At 30.8% G+C, this 15,738-nt stretch overlaps 1 protein-coding gene across 1 annotated transcript in view; it reads left to right on the forward strand.

Moving 5' to 3' along the window:
- The window catches only part of LOC134722395 (hemicentin-1-like), a 147,979-nt gene that overhangs the window by 79,633 nt on the left and 52,608 nt on the right, over positions 1-15,738 (forward strand). The window contains exons 9-11 of the mRNA XM_063586013.1: positions 719-1,015; positions 2,989-3,300; positions 13,872-14,171. Coding sequence (XP_063442083.1) covers positions 719-1,015; positions 2,989-3,300; positions 13,872-14,171 — 909 coding nt within the window. The remainder of the gene's footprint in view (positions 1-718; positions 1,016-2,988; positions 3,301-13,871; positions 14,172-15,738) is intronic.

Raw genomic sequence — 15,738 nt, forward strand, 5'->3', positions numbered from 1 at the left:
TGTATCTGATATAAGATATAAAAAGATGTCGTATGAGTGCCGATGAAGCTTTTTTTTCTATTTCTAAATATATAGACGATATGTATGTATTCATATATATATATATTGATGGTCAATATTAAAGCTGTTTGAATATTAAATCTAAATAAAAATCCGGAAATAAGCCTTTGCTGTTCGAAAATACTATACGTTACGACGTTACACATAACAACCACTGGAGAGGAACTGTAGCAGTCATAAAATTATATTTAATTTGAATTCTTATTTGTTCTTAACAGAAACAAATAAACATTGTGCCTTTTTAACTATAAAACAAGTTTAACTTATTTACTAAAATTGTCAATAACATGTGAAAAATCTAGCAAACTACCATTTAAATCCACACAGAAAGAAATTTGAAATCATTTGATTTTTCATATATTTTATTGACATATGTAATATCAATATTTACGACATTCACTCAATCAATACATTATATCAGACCTGTAAGATAATATTGACACTCGTATTTCGTATTGGTAAATAAAATCTTAACATAGCCATACATAATGTATTGATCTAGTTAACAGTCGATTATTGAAAATATCGTTCCTACAGTATAAGTTATTCGGTGTCTCAAGTTCCATGCAAAACACATTAATGAACCAATATGAATATGACTGTAAAATAGCAAAATATACGATGAATGACATAATAAATGACACATTACTTTACTTAGATGTACCGGCAGTGAATACTATATTTGGAAACAGATCATTTCATGAAAACGACACTGCTGTATTTTCATGCAATGTGGAGAGTGTACCATCTTCGAACATAACATGGTTATTTGGGGAACAGATCCTCGGAAAAACTTATATGATTTTTGTTCACGATAAACGGGAACAAAACATGAATATCCAAGTTAGTACACTGAATATCACTCAAATTGGATGCTTATCAATGGGGAAATATACGTGTGCTGCTAGCAACATCATCGGTGAAGATACGAAACGAATTGAAATCGACGTAAGATGTAAGTGAAGTAAACGCTTTAGTTAACTTATGACTCAAACATACTCATATACATCATTTTATACACGCAGTACAAGTATATACTGTTTTCTCAGCAAGTAAATAGATTTGACTGTGACTGAACCCATCCATGTCAGTGATTAAGCTACTTAACAACCCCCTTTCGTAAGTCTGACTTTTGTCAAAATATTTCATAATAGTTCGCAAAGTTACCATGCTTATGATTTGATACGCAAATTATAATAGTGTTGTGCATTATGTTCAACGAATGAAAATGTTTTATCACCAAGTACATCCACATTTAACTTGAATTATTTACCGCCATTGATTTTGAAAGCGCTAAAGTGAAGGTAAACAGAGGATTTATAATTTTATGAATTCCTCGATGTTTTTCCTGGTTTCTGTTCTCCGTTCTTCTGGACCAATTTCCTTTCTTCGATCCCCTTGGTCTTATCAGACGTCCAATAATGAAGAAATTATGTAATTGAATACATGTATTCGTCATTAAATATAAAGTATGGAATATTCTAAATGTTTATAATTAAATTATCCATTATGATATTTTAAACTAAAATCTGCTTAGAAAAACAAATATGCATTGAAGTAATTTCAACACAAAGATTAGCTGTACACACCTTACCCAAATTGATTTATCCCTTTTGTCTTTCAAACACATCTAAACTAAAAAGTATAATAATCAAACGCAGCGTCAGTTTATATCTTTTCGAAATAAAGCTACATGTATTGATATTAAACTTTGATACTACATCAACACAACGACCAACCTGTTAATGTGTATCTGATAATTATCTTACATCTATTAATTCCATTTCAAGAACTCTTATTAGCAGCATTTAAATATATACTTAAGGAGTATATGTACGAGGTATACATCGATGATTGATTTAAATAACAGTTGGGTATATAAGGAATTAAAGAAAATATTGTATACTGACCGACTTTAGAAACACAACACTAGATTACTTTTTTGTTATTTTTGAATGAATGTGTCACCGTCATAAGCGATGACTGCCTATTACAAACGACAATATGATTGCCGGTAAGGTCAACAAATTCTGTCTGACATGTTTTGGGTTCTGTTTTACGCCTTCTGATTTTGCATTTGTTCAACCCATTAACTGGTTTTGGTAATTATGAGGTAAGAACTTGAGAGCTTTAAAGGTTTTCCTTCAGTCGATTCTGTTGCAATTCAGTTGATGGGAAACATTTATGGCACGATCTGTACGCAATGGCACTTGGTAATTGAATAAGCAGTTGACGTTGCGGCCGTAAATATTTCTGGCAAATGACGTTGCGTAATCAAATTCTGTAGACGTTTCATTGTCAATACACGTTAATTGCCATCAACAAATCTTGTCTACTTGTATCGTTGTCGGAGGGACAGTAAGACGAGTTTCGGAAGTCATTCAGTATGGTTAATCACGCTTATGTTTTCATGTTTGCAGTATTCTTAAGGGTGAATTCAATTTCTCAGTCTTGGCAATATGGAGATGCAACATTTTTTAACTGATATAAGTGAGGCAAAGGATTGAAATAACTGTTTCACAAATCCAAAAAACAAAACAAAAAACGAAACATTCTTTCATCAACATTTTGCTTCAAAAATGCGATATGTTCAATAACCACGAGTATGTCGGATTTTGATTTTTTGTAAAGAGAAAGAAGTATGGTAAGCATGAAAAGTAGGTGTAAGAGAATCAATTAAGATTTGCTAAAAAAAAGTCACAAGAATGAGTGCTACGTTTTTAAAGTCGTTCAGTATATTTCAATTTTAATATTTTTTAATAACGTTGTATCCAATGTTATCACAACCAATTTAATGTTCAAGTAAATAGAACATAAAGTTTTGAAATTGGAATCAAAACTGCAGTAAAATAATATAGTCATACTATCTTGCTGAAAGTACATGTAACATTTAAATGTGCCAACTTATATTTTCCTTGTCTGTTTCAGGTTCTCCAAGAGTAAATTCAATAGAATATAATGTTACAAAATTGATTGCAGTCACAGACCAAGAGCCGTTAAATATAACGGTCCCAATAATTGCTTACCCTACACCATATATTTTTTGGACTTTTGTTAATAATGAAACATCTGTTAATGTAACACTACAAACTTCAAATAGTATTATCAACAATAGAGCATTTTCTAGTCTGTATTTAGAAAATGTAACCGAGAAAGATTTTGGACATTATAACATATATGCCGGCAATGGAATTGGTAGTCGAGAAGATTATATATATTCTGTCGAAGTAATTCCTAAAAGTAAGTATTTGAATTACAGACAATCTTTTTCAATATAAAAGAAGAATAACAAATAACTGGATATCTGATACATAGCCACAACGCTAATCAACTGTATTGAAAGCATATGTTAGATCGCAAGACGGGTACATTCACTTATGTGTTTTTGCATTTAGTTAAGTTTCTATAGCACTACGAACAATGGGTGCAGATCTTCATTAAAACTTGGTCTAGATAGATATAAGAATGTCAATGAAAAAAAATCTTCATCCAAGTCAAAATTAGTTAAGGTAAACCATTATTCGACTTCTTTTCTATTCTATTTATGTGTTATGAAAAGAAAAACTAATCACCGCCTTCATTTATTAGATTTGATTTGGTTCAACGTAATCTGTACGATAATTTACGTTTGATTTATAACAAAGTGGACATATATATATAAACGAGTCTAAATTGAAAACTACGTTCAAACCTATGACTGCGTTGGATAAAAACCGCAGTTTTTAAACGTGTGCATGTCAAACAAATTTCGTTGTAGAAGGGTCTAAAAACAGCACAAACAACATTTTCCAAAAGAGTGAAAAAGTATATTTAAACAAAACGCATTTGACTAACAGGTCGAACAACTGATGTTCTTTAACCCTGCTGACTGCCATTGACGATTGCCAAATAAAATTGATCACAAGATGTAACAAAATGGATCCTAATATAAATTTAATACGTCACAGAAAAAAAATTATTGTTAACTTGTGGACAGGATGTTGTGCCACAAACATTCGGTGTCAATATTTCTTTAGTACACCATATATATATATAGTATAGTTAATTGCTATTAATAATTATTGCAATATGCATTGTGTTTAAATGTAATATCAGTATTTAGTTCTATTATAATCTTAAATTCTATCTTACTTTTGAGATATAGTTTTTCATATGTGACGTCGTTTTTAAGCTGTTTCAGAATTTCATGAATTCAAATATGACGTATGTTTTGTACCTTTTCGCAACTTCGTATGTGACGTCATTTTTATATTTATTACGTTGAGGCCTGGACTGAGTCGGGTGTGTCAATTCTGTGTTGGTCCTTGCATTATGTATTCGGTTATTGTTTTCTGTAATTAGTTAATACTTTAGTTTCATTATGTATATCTTTTATATTCGTTTGATAAAATTTACTGTTTGCTATAGCATTATTTGTTCCAAATAATAAGGCTGTTCTTATCCCATTAAAAACATAGCCGTATTTGACACAACCATTTTCAACTTTTGATCTTCAGGTTCAACCAACCATTTTTCCTTTTTAAAAATGTCCTGTACCAAGTCCGGAATATGGCTTTTGTTATATTATTGTTCGTTTCTGTGTGTGTTACATTTTAACGTTGCGTCGTTTGTTTTCTCTTATTTTTGAGTGTAAATTCACATTGCGATAAGACGTGTCACAGTACTTGTCTATCCCAAATTCATGTATTTGGTTATGATGTTATATTTGTTATTTTCGTGTGATTTTGTCTGATGCTTGGTCCGATTCTGTGTGTGCTTCATTTTATTGTTGTGTCGTTGTTCTCCTCTTATATTTAATGCGTTTCCCTCGGTTTTATTTTGTTACCCCAATTTTGTTTTTTGTCCATGAATTTATGAGTTTGAACAGCGGTATACTACTGTTGCCTTTTAGGTCAAAGTACGATCTCTACACGGAGCCTTAGCTCACACCTAACAGCGGGCAATTAAGTGCACTAAAAATAAATAGTGTTAAAATAACGGTCTAATAAATAGTGTAAAAATAACGGTCTAATAAATAGTGTCAAAATAACGGTCTAATGTATTTAAACAATCGAGAAAAGAAAAAAACAACTTATGACTCACATCAACAAACGACAACCAATAATCATCAGGTTTCTGACTTAGATGCAAACAATTGCTGCGGACTCAATCGTTTCAATAAGTACCAACATTCACCCTTACACGAAACATCACAAAATATAAAGACAAACTATAAAATATCAATTGACTTAACTCAATCAAAAGGCATATTAACACAAACAAGTGAACATTTACCGAACGAATACATTTGATCTATGACACAATGTAAGCACACAATAAATACAATAAGGGGTAATATGTTAAACGATACCAGAAAGATAACCATAACCCTCAACAAAATGCAACAACACAAAATAATGTACACAGGTAAATGAAAATAATTGTGATGTAGGTACACAGTAATGCAAAACGGAAATATTGTTTACGAAGTATTTTTTTTGTTGATTTCATAGTACGAGAACAGAAGGGAATATCTATTGTCATTCTTAACGCTTATTACAGCTGGTGTATATTGTATATTAAAAATACAGAGACAAGATATAACACTAACAAAGTTAACATTGAATTACAAAAAAAAAACATTACAAATTTTAGTATTATCACGAAAGTACGATTTTTAGTACTCGCAGCTTCTGGAAGATATTCAACAGCTAAAACAAATAATAATAAACCAATATTCATTAGAGATTTTTTGCAGCGCCTTAAATAAATGTATCGCAATCAGTAGAATAGTTATATATTTTTACATTTTACCAAATAAGTATAATGTTATACACAAATTGAGTAATTTCTTTATAGAAAATGCACGTTTGAAAATAATTTGCTGGTGACTTAATAATATTTGTGCCATCTAAACTCTATTTAAGGTAGATTCATGGTACACCGCCATCTTGGATTGTACAATCACAGTACACTTTCGGTTAAGTTATTTCATCAAATCTGCAAATTTGGATTTGCAATTTTAGTGTTTAGAATGTTTATTAATATAAAGAAAACTTGGTGATTTATTGTATTATTGAAAAAATTTAAAGAAATATCATTTTGTTTTGTTTTAGGAATTATTTTTTTTCAAATGATCCAATTAAGGGGAGATAACCCTATTAGTAGAAAAATTAAACTGTACTAATAGAGATTGTTTTAATTTTTACCTTGAGCAAGAAAACAAGTTCGATGACACTGTTTTTTTCTTTTTATTTTCTTAAAACATTTAATAAAACATACATGTATCTTCTCACAATTTATTTCAAAATCCTATCTCAACGAATTTTTTTTAAGCACTACAGTGTGTTTTTTCATGAAGAGTCTAACCAAATTTTGTCAATTTTCAACGACTCATATCTCTAAAAATAGCACGGTGACCCATACTTTTTATTATCTTTTTGAAAAAAGCATAGCAAAATCTTCATTTTGGCAAATTATAAGAAAATTCTGTCATAAAAAGTATATAATTATGATATATATAAAAGATCTAATTACAGATAACCTTTAGATACATTGTTTGAATGTTCAATGAGTAAACATGGATCATAAAGTTATTTCAGTGCTTTATGTACAATATTACCGTAACATTAAGGATGACATATACCGTTTACAGCCAAATTTACAAAAATCTATGAAAGAATAATTAAGGAAACGTTTTAAGTTATTTATGGTAACGAAATTTCGGAATTGATATTTTACGAGTGATGCGTTCGTTAAAATCAATGACATCACTATATACACAGGCATACCAAATGAGTTGTCCAAATCTTGAAAAGAACGACTACTGTTGTTTATGTTAGATTTAATTTTAAAGTAATTTATGTTTAGTACCTTTCTGTGGTATATTAAAAAAAACTCCAGATCATTTAGCCAAGAAAATCCAAAGGAACAATGACTGAGTTTGGCCATACACTGAGATTCATAGCAATACAGAAGAAATCTGTCATTGCAGGGGCGCAGTGAGTGCCTTTAGGAATACCTACTACTTTTCGATACACTATATCGCTGATACGTACATATATGTTGTCGAGGAGAACCTTAAAGCATTAATCCAATTATGAATATCATAATATTTTCAGTAAGTGTACTCTCCGTTTTCGTAACAGAAAAAGGCTGAAAACGATTTACAGCAAATAAATTTGCAACGAGACTTTTCAGTAGACCATTTCTTTGAATATAACAAGTTTTACTTGATTAAATTGTGTGTGTACGTGTAGTGTAGAGAGTAGACAAATTATAAATTTCAACATAATTGAAAGAACCATTAAAAGCAAAAGCATTACTGTAATTTATCTAAAATGTCTGAAGAATTTTAAAAAAAAATTAACGGTTTAATGTGCAGTTTATTACACAGTACGGACTTTCAAATGATCAAAAGTGCTTTAGGGTTGGGAGTGGCAGTAATATGCTGGTTAGCAATTCGACTCTCTGTGGAGCATACGGACCTAAATGGGGAAGAGTAAATAATTTTGTTTTGGAAAATTTCCATGAAGTACATATGTCATATCACCACAACATTACATAATAAGGCTTTTTGCACATCATATAAGAATGTTTGCATATCATATAAGAATGTTTACATATCATATAAGAATGTTTACATATCATATAAGAATGTTTACATATCATATAAGAATGTTTACACCTTATTAAAGAATGTTTACACATCATATAAGAATGTTTACACATCATATAAGACTGTTTACAGATAATATAAGAATGTTTACACATCATATAAGACTGATTACACATAATATAAGAATGTTTGCACATCACATAAGTACTTTTATAAATAAAAATGATAGTGCACATCATATAATCTTTGATTTAAATGCTTATTATATGATGAAAATGGGCATAATAAGGCTATTTTATACGTTTCATAGAATATCTCTAACACAGTACATTATGAAGAATCTATACTTACCATCTTTTATAATATGTGAAGTTAATAATTTATTCTTATCAACATGGTTTTGGCACCTTCCAAGGTATTTTGTCAAAACATGGACGCGACGTTCTTTTGCATACCCCTGGTTCATCACCTTTTTGTTCAAACAATTGTTTTACAAAGTCTCAGTAGGAACTGTAAGTTTCTGAATGCCAAATAAGTGGAAAAATTGAGTGTTGGCAATTGATTATATCTAAATTATAGTCGTCTCTTTTGTCATAGAATTAAATGATTATGTATGTCAAATTTGAGGTACAAGTCTACAAATGAGGCACCGTGTCTTCTTCAATTTCCAGTTCTGAGGGATAAAGGATATATAAATGGAACCCAATCAGAGAAGTTCAGATTGTTAATGCACATAACATCATCAATATATCTGAATGTGAAATAAATTGATCTAGCTTGCGATGTCTTCATGTTTTTGTTCAAGTGTCTAACGGAACTGCAGAAAAAAAGTGCAAGGAATGACATTAACTTACACATGATTCTTCTTCTTGAACCTAATGAAGAAATGCAATCACAGCTGTTTTTGGTAAAGTTTTATGTTGTAGATTTTTATCATGAAGGTTCATTTTATAGCCTGCATATTTCTAATTTATAAAATTCTACACAAAAAAATGAAAAAAAAGTTCATGATTAGACTATCAGTAATTACAATTTTTACTTAAGCAAATTTAGAGTATGTAAAAATGATTACAGTAAATTCTAAAAAAAATAGTATGGCGTGTACACTATTTACATAAAAAAATCACTTTTTAACCTCACAACTTATGAAATAAAATAAAGTAATGGAATATATACATATATAAAATCTTGACGTTTTAATCCGTCATATACTTTTTATTCATTTAAAGAAATAAGAACTGGAAAAGGACCTTTTAAAGTATGATGTGATAAGGTATGCATAGTCAGAAATATGACAGTTGTTTCTGTACTGATAAGTCGTTGAGAGATCAACTGTTTATACAGACCCCCGGAGAGGGTGAAACACTGAAAGTATAATATAACAAGCATAAGCATACTATTAAAGACCAAACAGCCTATTCATTTCTACCAGTGATTTTTCCTTAAAATTTTGTGTGAAGGTATTTCATGATTTGAGGAACAAAATATGATGAAAAAAATTGGGGTCACCGACTTAGTTTTGTCGCTATAGCAACATCAGTTTCGTGTTTTTCCGAATATTAACATAATATGTGCTTGTTATATAAACTCTCCAAAAAATACTTTATATCAAACCTACAAGCATAATTCTTGTTTCACGTTAAACAGTAGATTTGTATCTTTCAAATACAGGTTCAAGAGTTTAAGTAGATATAGGAAGATGTGGTGTGCGTGCCAATGAGACAACTCTCCATCCAAATAACAATTTAAAAATTAAACCATTATAGGTTAAAGTACGGCCTTCAACACGGAGCCTTGGCTCACACCGAACAACAAGCTATAAAGGGCCCCAAAATTACTAGTGTAAAACCATTCAAAGTTTAAGGCTAATAATGATTTGATCTTTAAAAATATGATTTACTTTATTCCCGCCAAAAATTCAACGTAAAACTGAAAAACGTTTCAAATATTAAAAAATATCTACCAGTGATTTCTTCATAAAAATTTAAAGAAGGAAAGTGCCATATGTACTCTTCAAAATTAAGCAAAAAAAAATGTATGTCACCGACCTTTTAAAATAGTTATGAGTAATTTTCATGTTTTTTTCTCGTTCGTTTTGAAGAAAAGAGTTGTCTTTCTTCAGGACATTGCATCTGACGTCATAGTACAAACTTTCCTTGCTGGTGCACTATTTGAAAGAAAGAAATCTCAAATTGGACGTTTGAAACCCACATTTAAATTTCCAAGAATATCAACTATATTCACCTACTTTATTATCCGGTAATACTAGAGATTAGTTAGATATAGGAAGATGTGGTGTGAGTGCCAATGAGACAACTCTCCATCCAAATAATAATTTAAAAAAAAAGTAAACCATTATAGGTCAATGTACGACTTTCAACACGGAGCCTTGGCTCACATCGAACAACAAGCTATAAAGGGCCCCAAAATTACAAGTGTAAAACCATTCAAACGGGAAAACCAACGGTCTAATCTAAATAAAAAAAAACGTAGCAGGTTTAGATCTTTATGATGTTGTTGCCGCGCAATATAAACCTTTAGAAACACCATCCGCCGGAATGGATAATTGTTTGAAATAACCTTTCACGCCGCTTTTGTATTGAAAGTCTGTTCTTGTCCTCTGTCTCACATAAGCAAAATTATTGAAATAAGAAGAATAAGAATGAAAGATGGCACTGGTTAACTTACATCTGAATATTTGAATATACCAGACTAGATGTGCTTGTTTATTTTTTGCGTCAATTTCAGAAGTTTGCCGTAACGAACTCATTCGGTACTGTTGAAAGACGGACATACAAAAGCATGGACGGAGTTCTGTATACCATTATTTTTCCCGACTATGACGAACGTTTAGAAATAATTGCATCGAGTTTATGAATTCATTATTTTAGAATATTTAAGAGTTAGATATAAGGAAATTAAAATTATAGGTATCATATGAATGAAAGTTTTGATTCTAAAACGTTTAACATCTATCTGAAAATACAATCCTTTCATTACTACCTTATGTGTTTTCAATAAACGAGACAGTGAACATATAATACAAAACGTTTTTTATTCAAAAAAATAATTTAGAAATAAGTTTCCGTTGAAAACTACAAAGTAAGATTTCTTCAACAAGATAAAATAGGATAAATCTAAATTGTCATTTTGGAAAATTAAAACAAAGAAAATGTTGTTGCCGGCATTAAAAATCGAAATTTGTTTTCAATCTTTCCGGTTACAGTAGTAGCTAAATGAAAGGGTGCGATTTTATGTAAGAAATTATTCATAGAACAATTAATTTTGTCATAAGTTAAATTTACAACAATTTTGTTTTAAACACCGAAAATTTTGATTTTAATTCACGTTCGCTAAGTATTAATTTGATTAATATGTTTTGTCTTACAGCTAATTTCCTAATGCATGTGGGGTAAAACTTTGGTTGGCTTCCTTGCTTTGTTTGTATAAGTTTTTACTCAAGCTCTGTAATTAAGATTGACATCTTTATATATAGGTATGTAAACCTGTATATATGCTATTCAAATGAATTGGACGTTATCAAAATATAATTATACAAAATATACAAACAAAGCAAGCAGGCAAACCACAGTGTTGATCTACATACATGAGAAATTAGCTGTAAACTTCAGTAAGATTAGACAATATGTTTATCATTTCTCTTTAAGACAATTTGAAATGAAACAAATAAAAAACAAAAATGACCCTTTGTCATCATTTTATTTTTACTGTAAGATTTTGTCAAATAAGCAGTATAAATAAATTTAACTTCACTGGAAGATCGGACATTATTTTACGAGAATTATCCAGACATCAGTTACATGCACATGTTGCCAGTATGTGAAAACTTTTAGAAATAATTGATTATCGGCCTAACCTTGTGAATACTCAATTTTTTTTTTATTATTCAAAATTGACACTAAAATTAGAAGGATCATTGCATAAGAAACATGTTTACTAAGTTTTCAGTTGAAAGAACTTCAACTTCATCAAAAAATACCTTGACCAAAAACTGTAACCAAAAGTTTTAACCTGAAGCGGGACAGATGGACGAACGAACGGACGCACAGACCAGAAAACGTAATGCCCATAAATCGGGCATAAAAAAAGCTTTCACCTAACCTGAACACAATCGGCACAAACGAAAGACAAAATCTACGCAAGCGTAGAAAAAAGAAAGTGAAATGCAAATCGACGCAAATATAAGACAAAATCTACGCATGTGAAAGAATAAAAAAAAATGAAATGCAGAACGGCGCAAATGCAAAAAGTCGAGATCAAAATTTATATTTTGTTATTTTTATTAGAACGAAGGTTAAATATAGTGTAGTTTCTTATGAGTCCATTTGTGTTAAATTTCCACAGGATATTAAAGTAGCGGGAAACATATTAGTTCCTCTTTTCTTGGGAGACGTAGCGTACCCCATATTTGAATCTGAGAAAAACGCGAAATAGGACGATATAATCTGACGTTTTTTATTGCTAGAACAACGTCATAGAGCTTTTATGTCACTACCAAGTTGCGTTAGCTGATGCGCATTAACAATAGACTGTTTGGTCTATAAGTCAACACTTATACAATAATTGTCAAAAAGTAGTACATTCACAGAGAAAATGGTTATATAGTTTAATATAAGTAACTCACGTTAAAACTGTGCGGTACTGTATTTCTAGAAAATTCGAGCGTACCCATTGTCTACATCAATAATACACAAAAAAAAGCCTAATAGGTTGGATTGACAAATAAAGAATGGAATTTAAGGGGCAAATGCATTCATAAAAAATACAAACAGTACTGTAAATTCACAGCAGCAATATTTTCATGTCGTACGTAAATGAACACCAATAATCAAAAATGAAGTTGCATAAAATGTATAAATCACCAATATGCACAACAATATAAAAAAATGAGCACAAATATAAAAAGTAACCTTACTCTAGTGGTGGATAATACTTTAAATAGACAAAAAAAACCAACGTGTTTTAGGTTGGACAAATATCGAGGGATAGATCAAACTGGGGAGTGAAATACTAAAAAAGGACGACATGGTCAATTGGCACTTTACCAAAACAGTTCAGTTTCTATGAGTTCTGTTTATTGATATAGTCAAGTGTTTAATTTTGTTTGGTGTTATGAATGTATTAATTTAAAATATACCTTGGAGCTACCTACTTTTATTATTTGGTAATTTTAAAATAAATTAATTAATGTACTTTTTATATGATTAGATATTTCAATTTATCTTGCATGGGAATATATTTGTCTTAGTCAATCCCCTGGTTTAATGTATATTTGATATATCGACAAACCTGTTCATCTCAAAAACAAACTTTATTTGGGGTAATATTTCATGACCTGTTTAATATCTTTAGTGTATTAAAAAATAAAAAAAGGAGTTAAAATACGAATTTAGCGAAAACAAGCCCGGGTAGCAAACTGAAACCGAGAAAAAAACATCAAAACAATATAAAAGAACCAATCAAAAGAATCACTTAACTCCAACTGCATATAACACTTCCATATTCGGGATACAGGACATTTTAAGAAAGAAAAAAACAGTTGAATATTCAAAAATACTTAACTCCGTGAAAAATTAAAAAAGAAATGTCTGTAAAATAGTAAAATCAAAAGCTCAAATATATCACACAAATTGACAACCACTGTCATATAACTGACTTAGTACAGTCATTTTGCTACGTAGATAATGGTGTTTAACCTGGTTTTATACTAGCCAAACCTCTCAATTGAGTGGCAGTCGCATTTAATTTAATTATATAAACACCGATTTGTGAACAAAACAAACAGATATGCTAACTAATAACGCGCGTTCATGATCGGAATGAAGTGAAGCTTTGCTCATTGTTAAAGGCTGTATGGTGACCTATAGTTGTTGATGTCTGTGTCATTTCGGTCTCTTGTGGACAGTTGTCTCATTGGCAATCATTCCACATCTTCTTTTTTTATATGAAAACGTTTGATTTATGAAAAGAATAATAAAACAACTCAAAAAATTGTTCTTGTTATTTTAACACATAAGTTAAGGGTCATTTAACTTTATTTTTGGTGTTTACATACGTTTTTTTTTTAAATATGGCGACAAATTAAAAATCCGCCTTAGAGATAATACAACTTGAATTATGTTCATCCGTCTGAATATGATGTAAGCACTAATTTATTTGTTAGGAACACTATGTTTTTCTTTTATATTTTAAGGAAAGCCGAACCCGCCTGATGATGTAACATGCACTGGACAACCTAATTCTATTCTGGTAAACTGGAAATCAAATTTTGATGGAGGAGATACACAATCATTTAAGGTTTTCTTTAAGACGGATGGTGATGCAAATTTCGATGATAATGGTAAAAAATATGAAGACCCAGGTCGAAACTTGTACTCAACTGCAACAATAAATCACCTTACACCAGAAACAACTTATTATTTAAGAGTAAACGCAGTGAACATACATAATACCACAGAGTCGGAAGTAAAAACTTGCAACACTACATCTGCAGGTAAATTCATCAAACTATTAACCTATAACTAAAATATAAACAACTTTTGTATCATGTAAGAATTACAAACTACACAAAGGATATTGGGTATGTTAAATGACGACTCTTGATGTCTCGAAATCAAAATGTCACTACATAAGTCCCCAAACCAAACGCATAGGCCGTGTTAACATTGGCCTAAATTCGGTGTTATGTTAGTGTAACTCACACGTAAACTAAACACAATTGCGTTCCAATTGATTAAACTCAATGTTTACATGTAGTTTAAATCATGTTTTATATACACAGGCCGTGTTCACATTGACCTAAACTCGGTGTTGTGTTAGTGTAACTCACACATAAACTAAACATAATTACGTTCTCATTGATAAAACTCAATGTTTACATGTAGTGTAAATCATGTTTTACCTACATGCAGTCGATAGTCGATGTAGGCCTTGTGTAGATTAAAAGTACACAAAACTAACAATTCAGAACTTTAATTTCCCCATGTATGTTTAAAAAAGACACGATTTTTATATAAAATTGATACTTATAACACTTATTAATAAAGTTCTTTACAGAAATATTCGTCTAAACTTGATATATTTATTTGTTATAAAAACACTTTACGTAGCCTTATTAACCCCTTATCAAAACTCATCCATCATCATTGCCGAACACATAATTCCTTAGAAAATGTCTTCCCGAATCGACTGGACGTACACACTGACAGAAATATTTGACACTGGTCTTTACTCGAACAACGATTCAATCATATGTCACCCTCTCCTTTTGCCAAAAAAAACCCCCAACTTGTAGAAACAATACCATTTGAAACAAAAAGAAAAGATAGAAATGTAGTGATCCTCAACATCGCAATTCTTTTTCTTTGTCTATAAGCACGTTGATGCAGTCTACATTTTTAATGCGTAGTCGAGACATCTTTAAACTACTGCAAATCATCCAAAATGACTTTCTTAAAGGAGCAACACTTTACTTTGAAAAAAAAGGGGGGGGGGGGTCTGAGTCCGAATTTTTTCTCGCGCGAAAGTTAATATTCAATTTTTTCAGATGGTACCAATTCAATTTTTAACACTATAATGTATGGGGAAACTTTGGATTCAGACTATTTTTTCATTCTAATCATCTGTATGACCCGATTTTTTTTCAATCAAATTGTGGAAAAATCCATCCCCCCTTTTTTAGTCAAATGGTCGTTCCCTTACTGCTAGAAAAGATGTTCGAAAATTTGAGTTCGGTTCTACGTAATGAGCATTTAAATGACATATAGTTTATAAGTGTGAACACATCTTATGTACAGGTAACCAAACAAGGTGTATAGATGTGGACAAATCGTATGTGAAACTAGTGTAGATTACATTAAACCAAATGTAAACATGTTTACTGTACACGGCGTTTGGTGTGAACACGGCCTAAGGTGCTACATAATTCATTTGAAAAGGTCCTACCGAATCGACTTGACGTACACAGAAATATTCGCCACTGGTCTTTACTCAAACCACGATTCACGCATAAATGCATGACTAAAAAAAGTGTGAGGTAAATGATATGTTTGTCTAGTATC

This window comes from Mytilus trossulus, chromosome 6 (assembly GCF_036588685.1).
Source record: "Mytilus trossulus isolate FHL-02 chromosome 6, PNRI_Mtr1.1.1.hap1, whole genome shotgun sequence".
Classification (NCBI taxonomy): Eukaryota; Metazoa; Mollusca; class Bivalvia; order Mytilida; family Mytilidae; genus Mytilus; species Mytilus trossulus.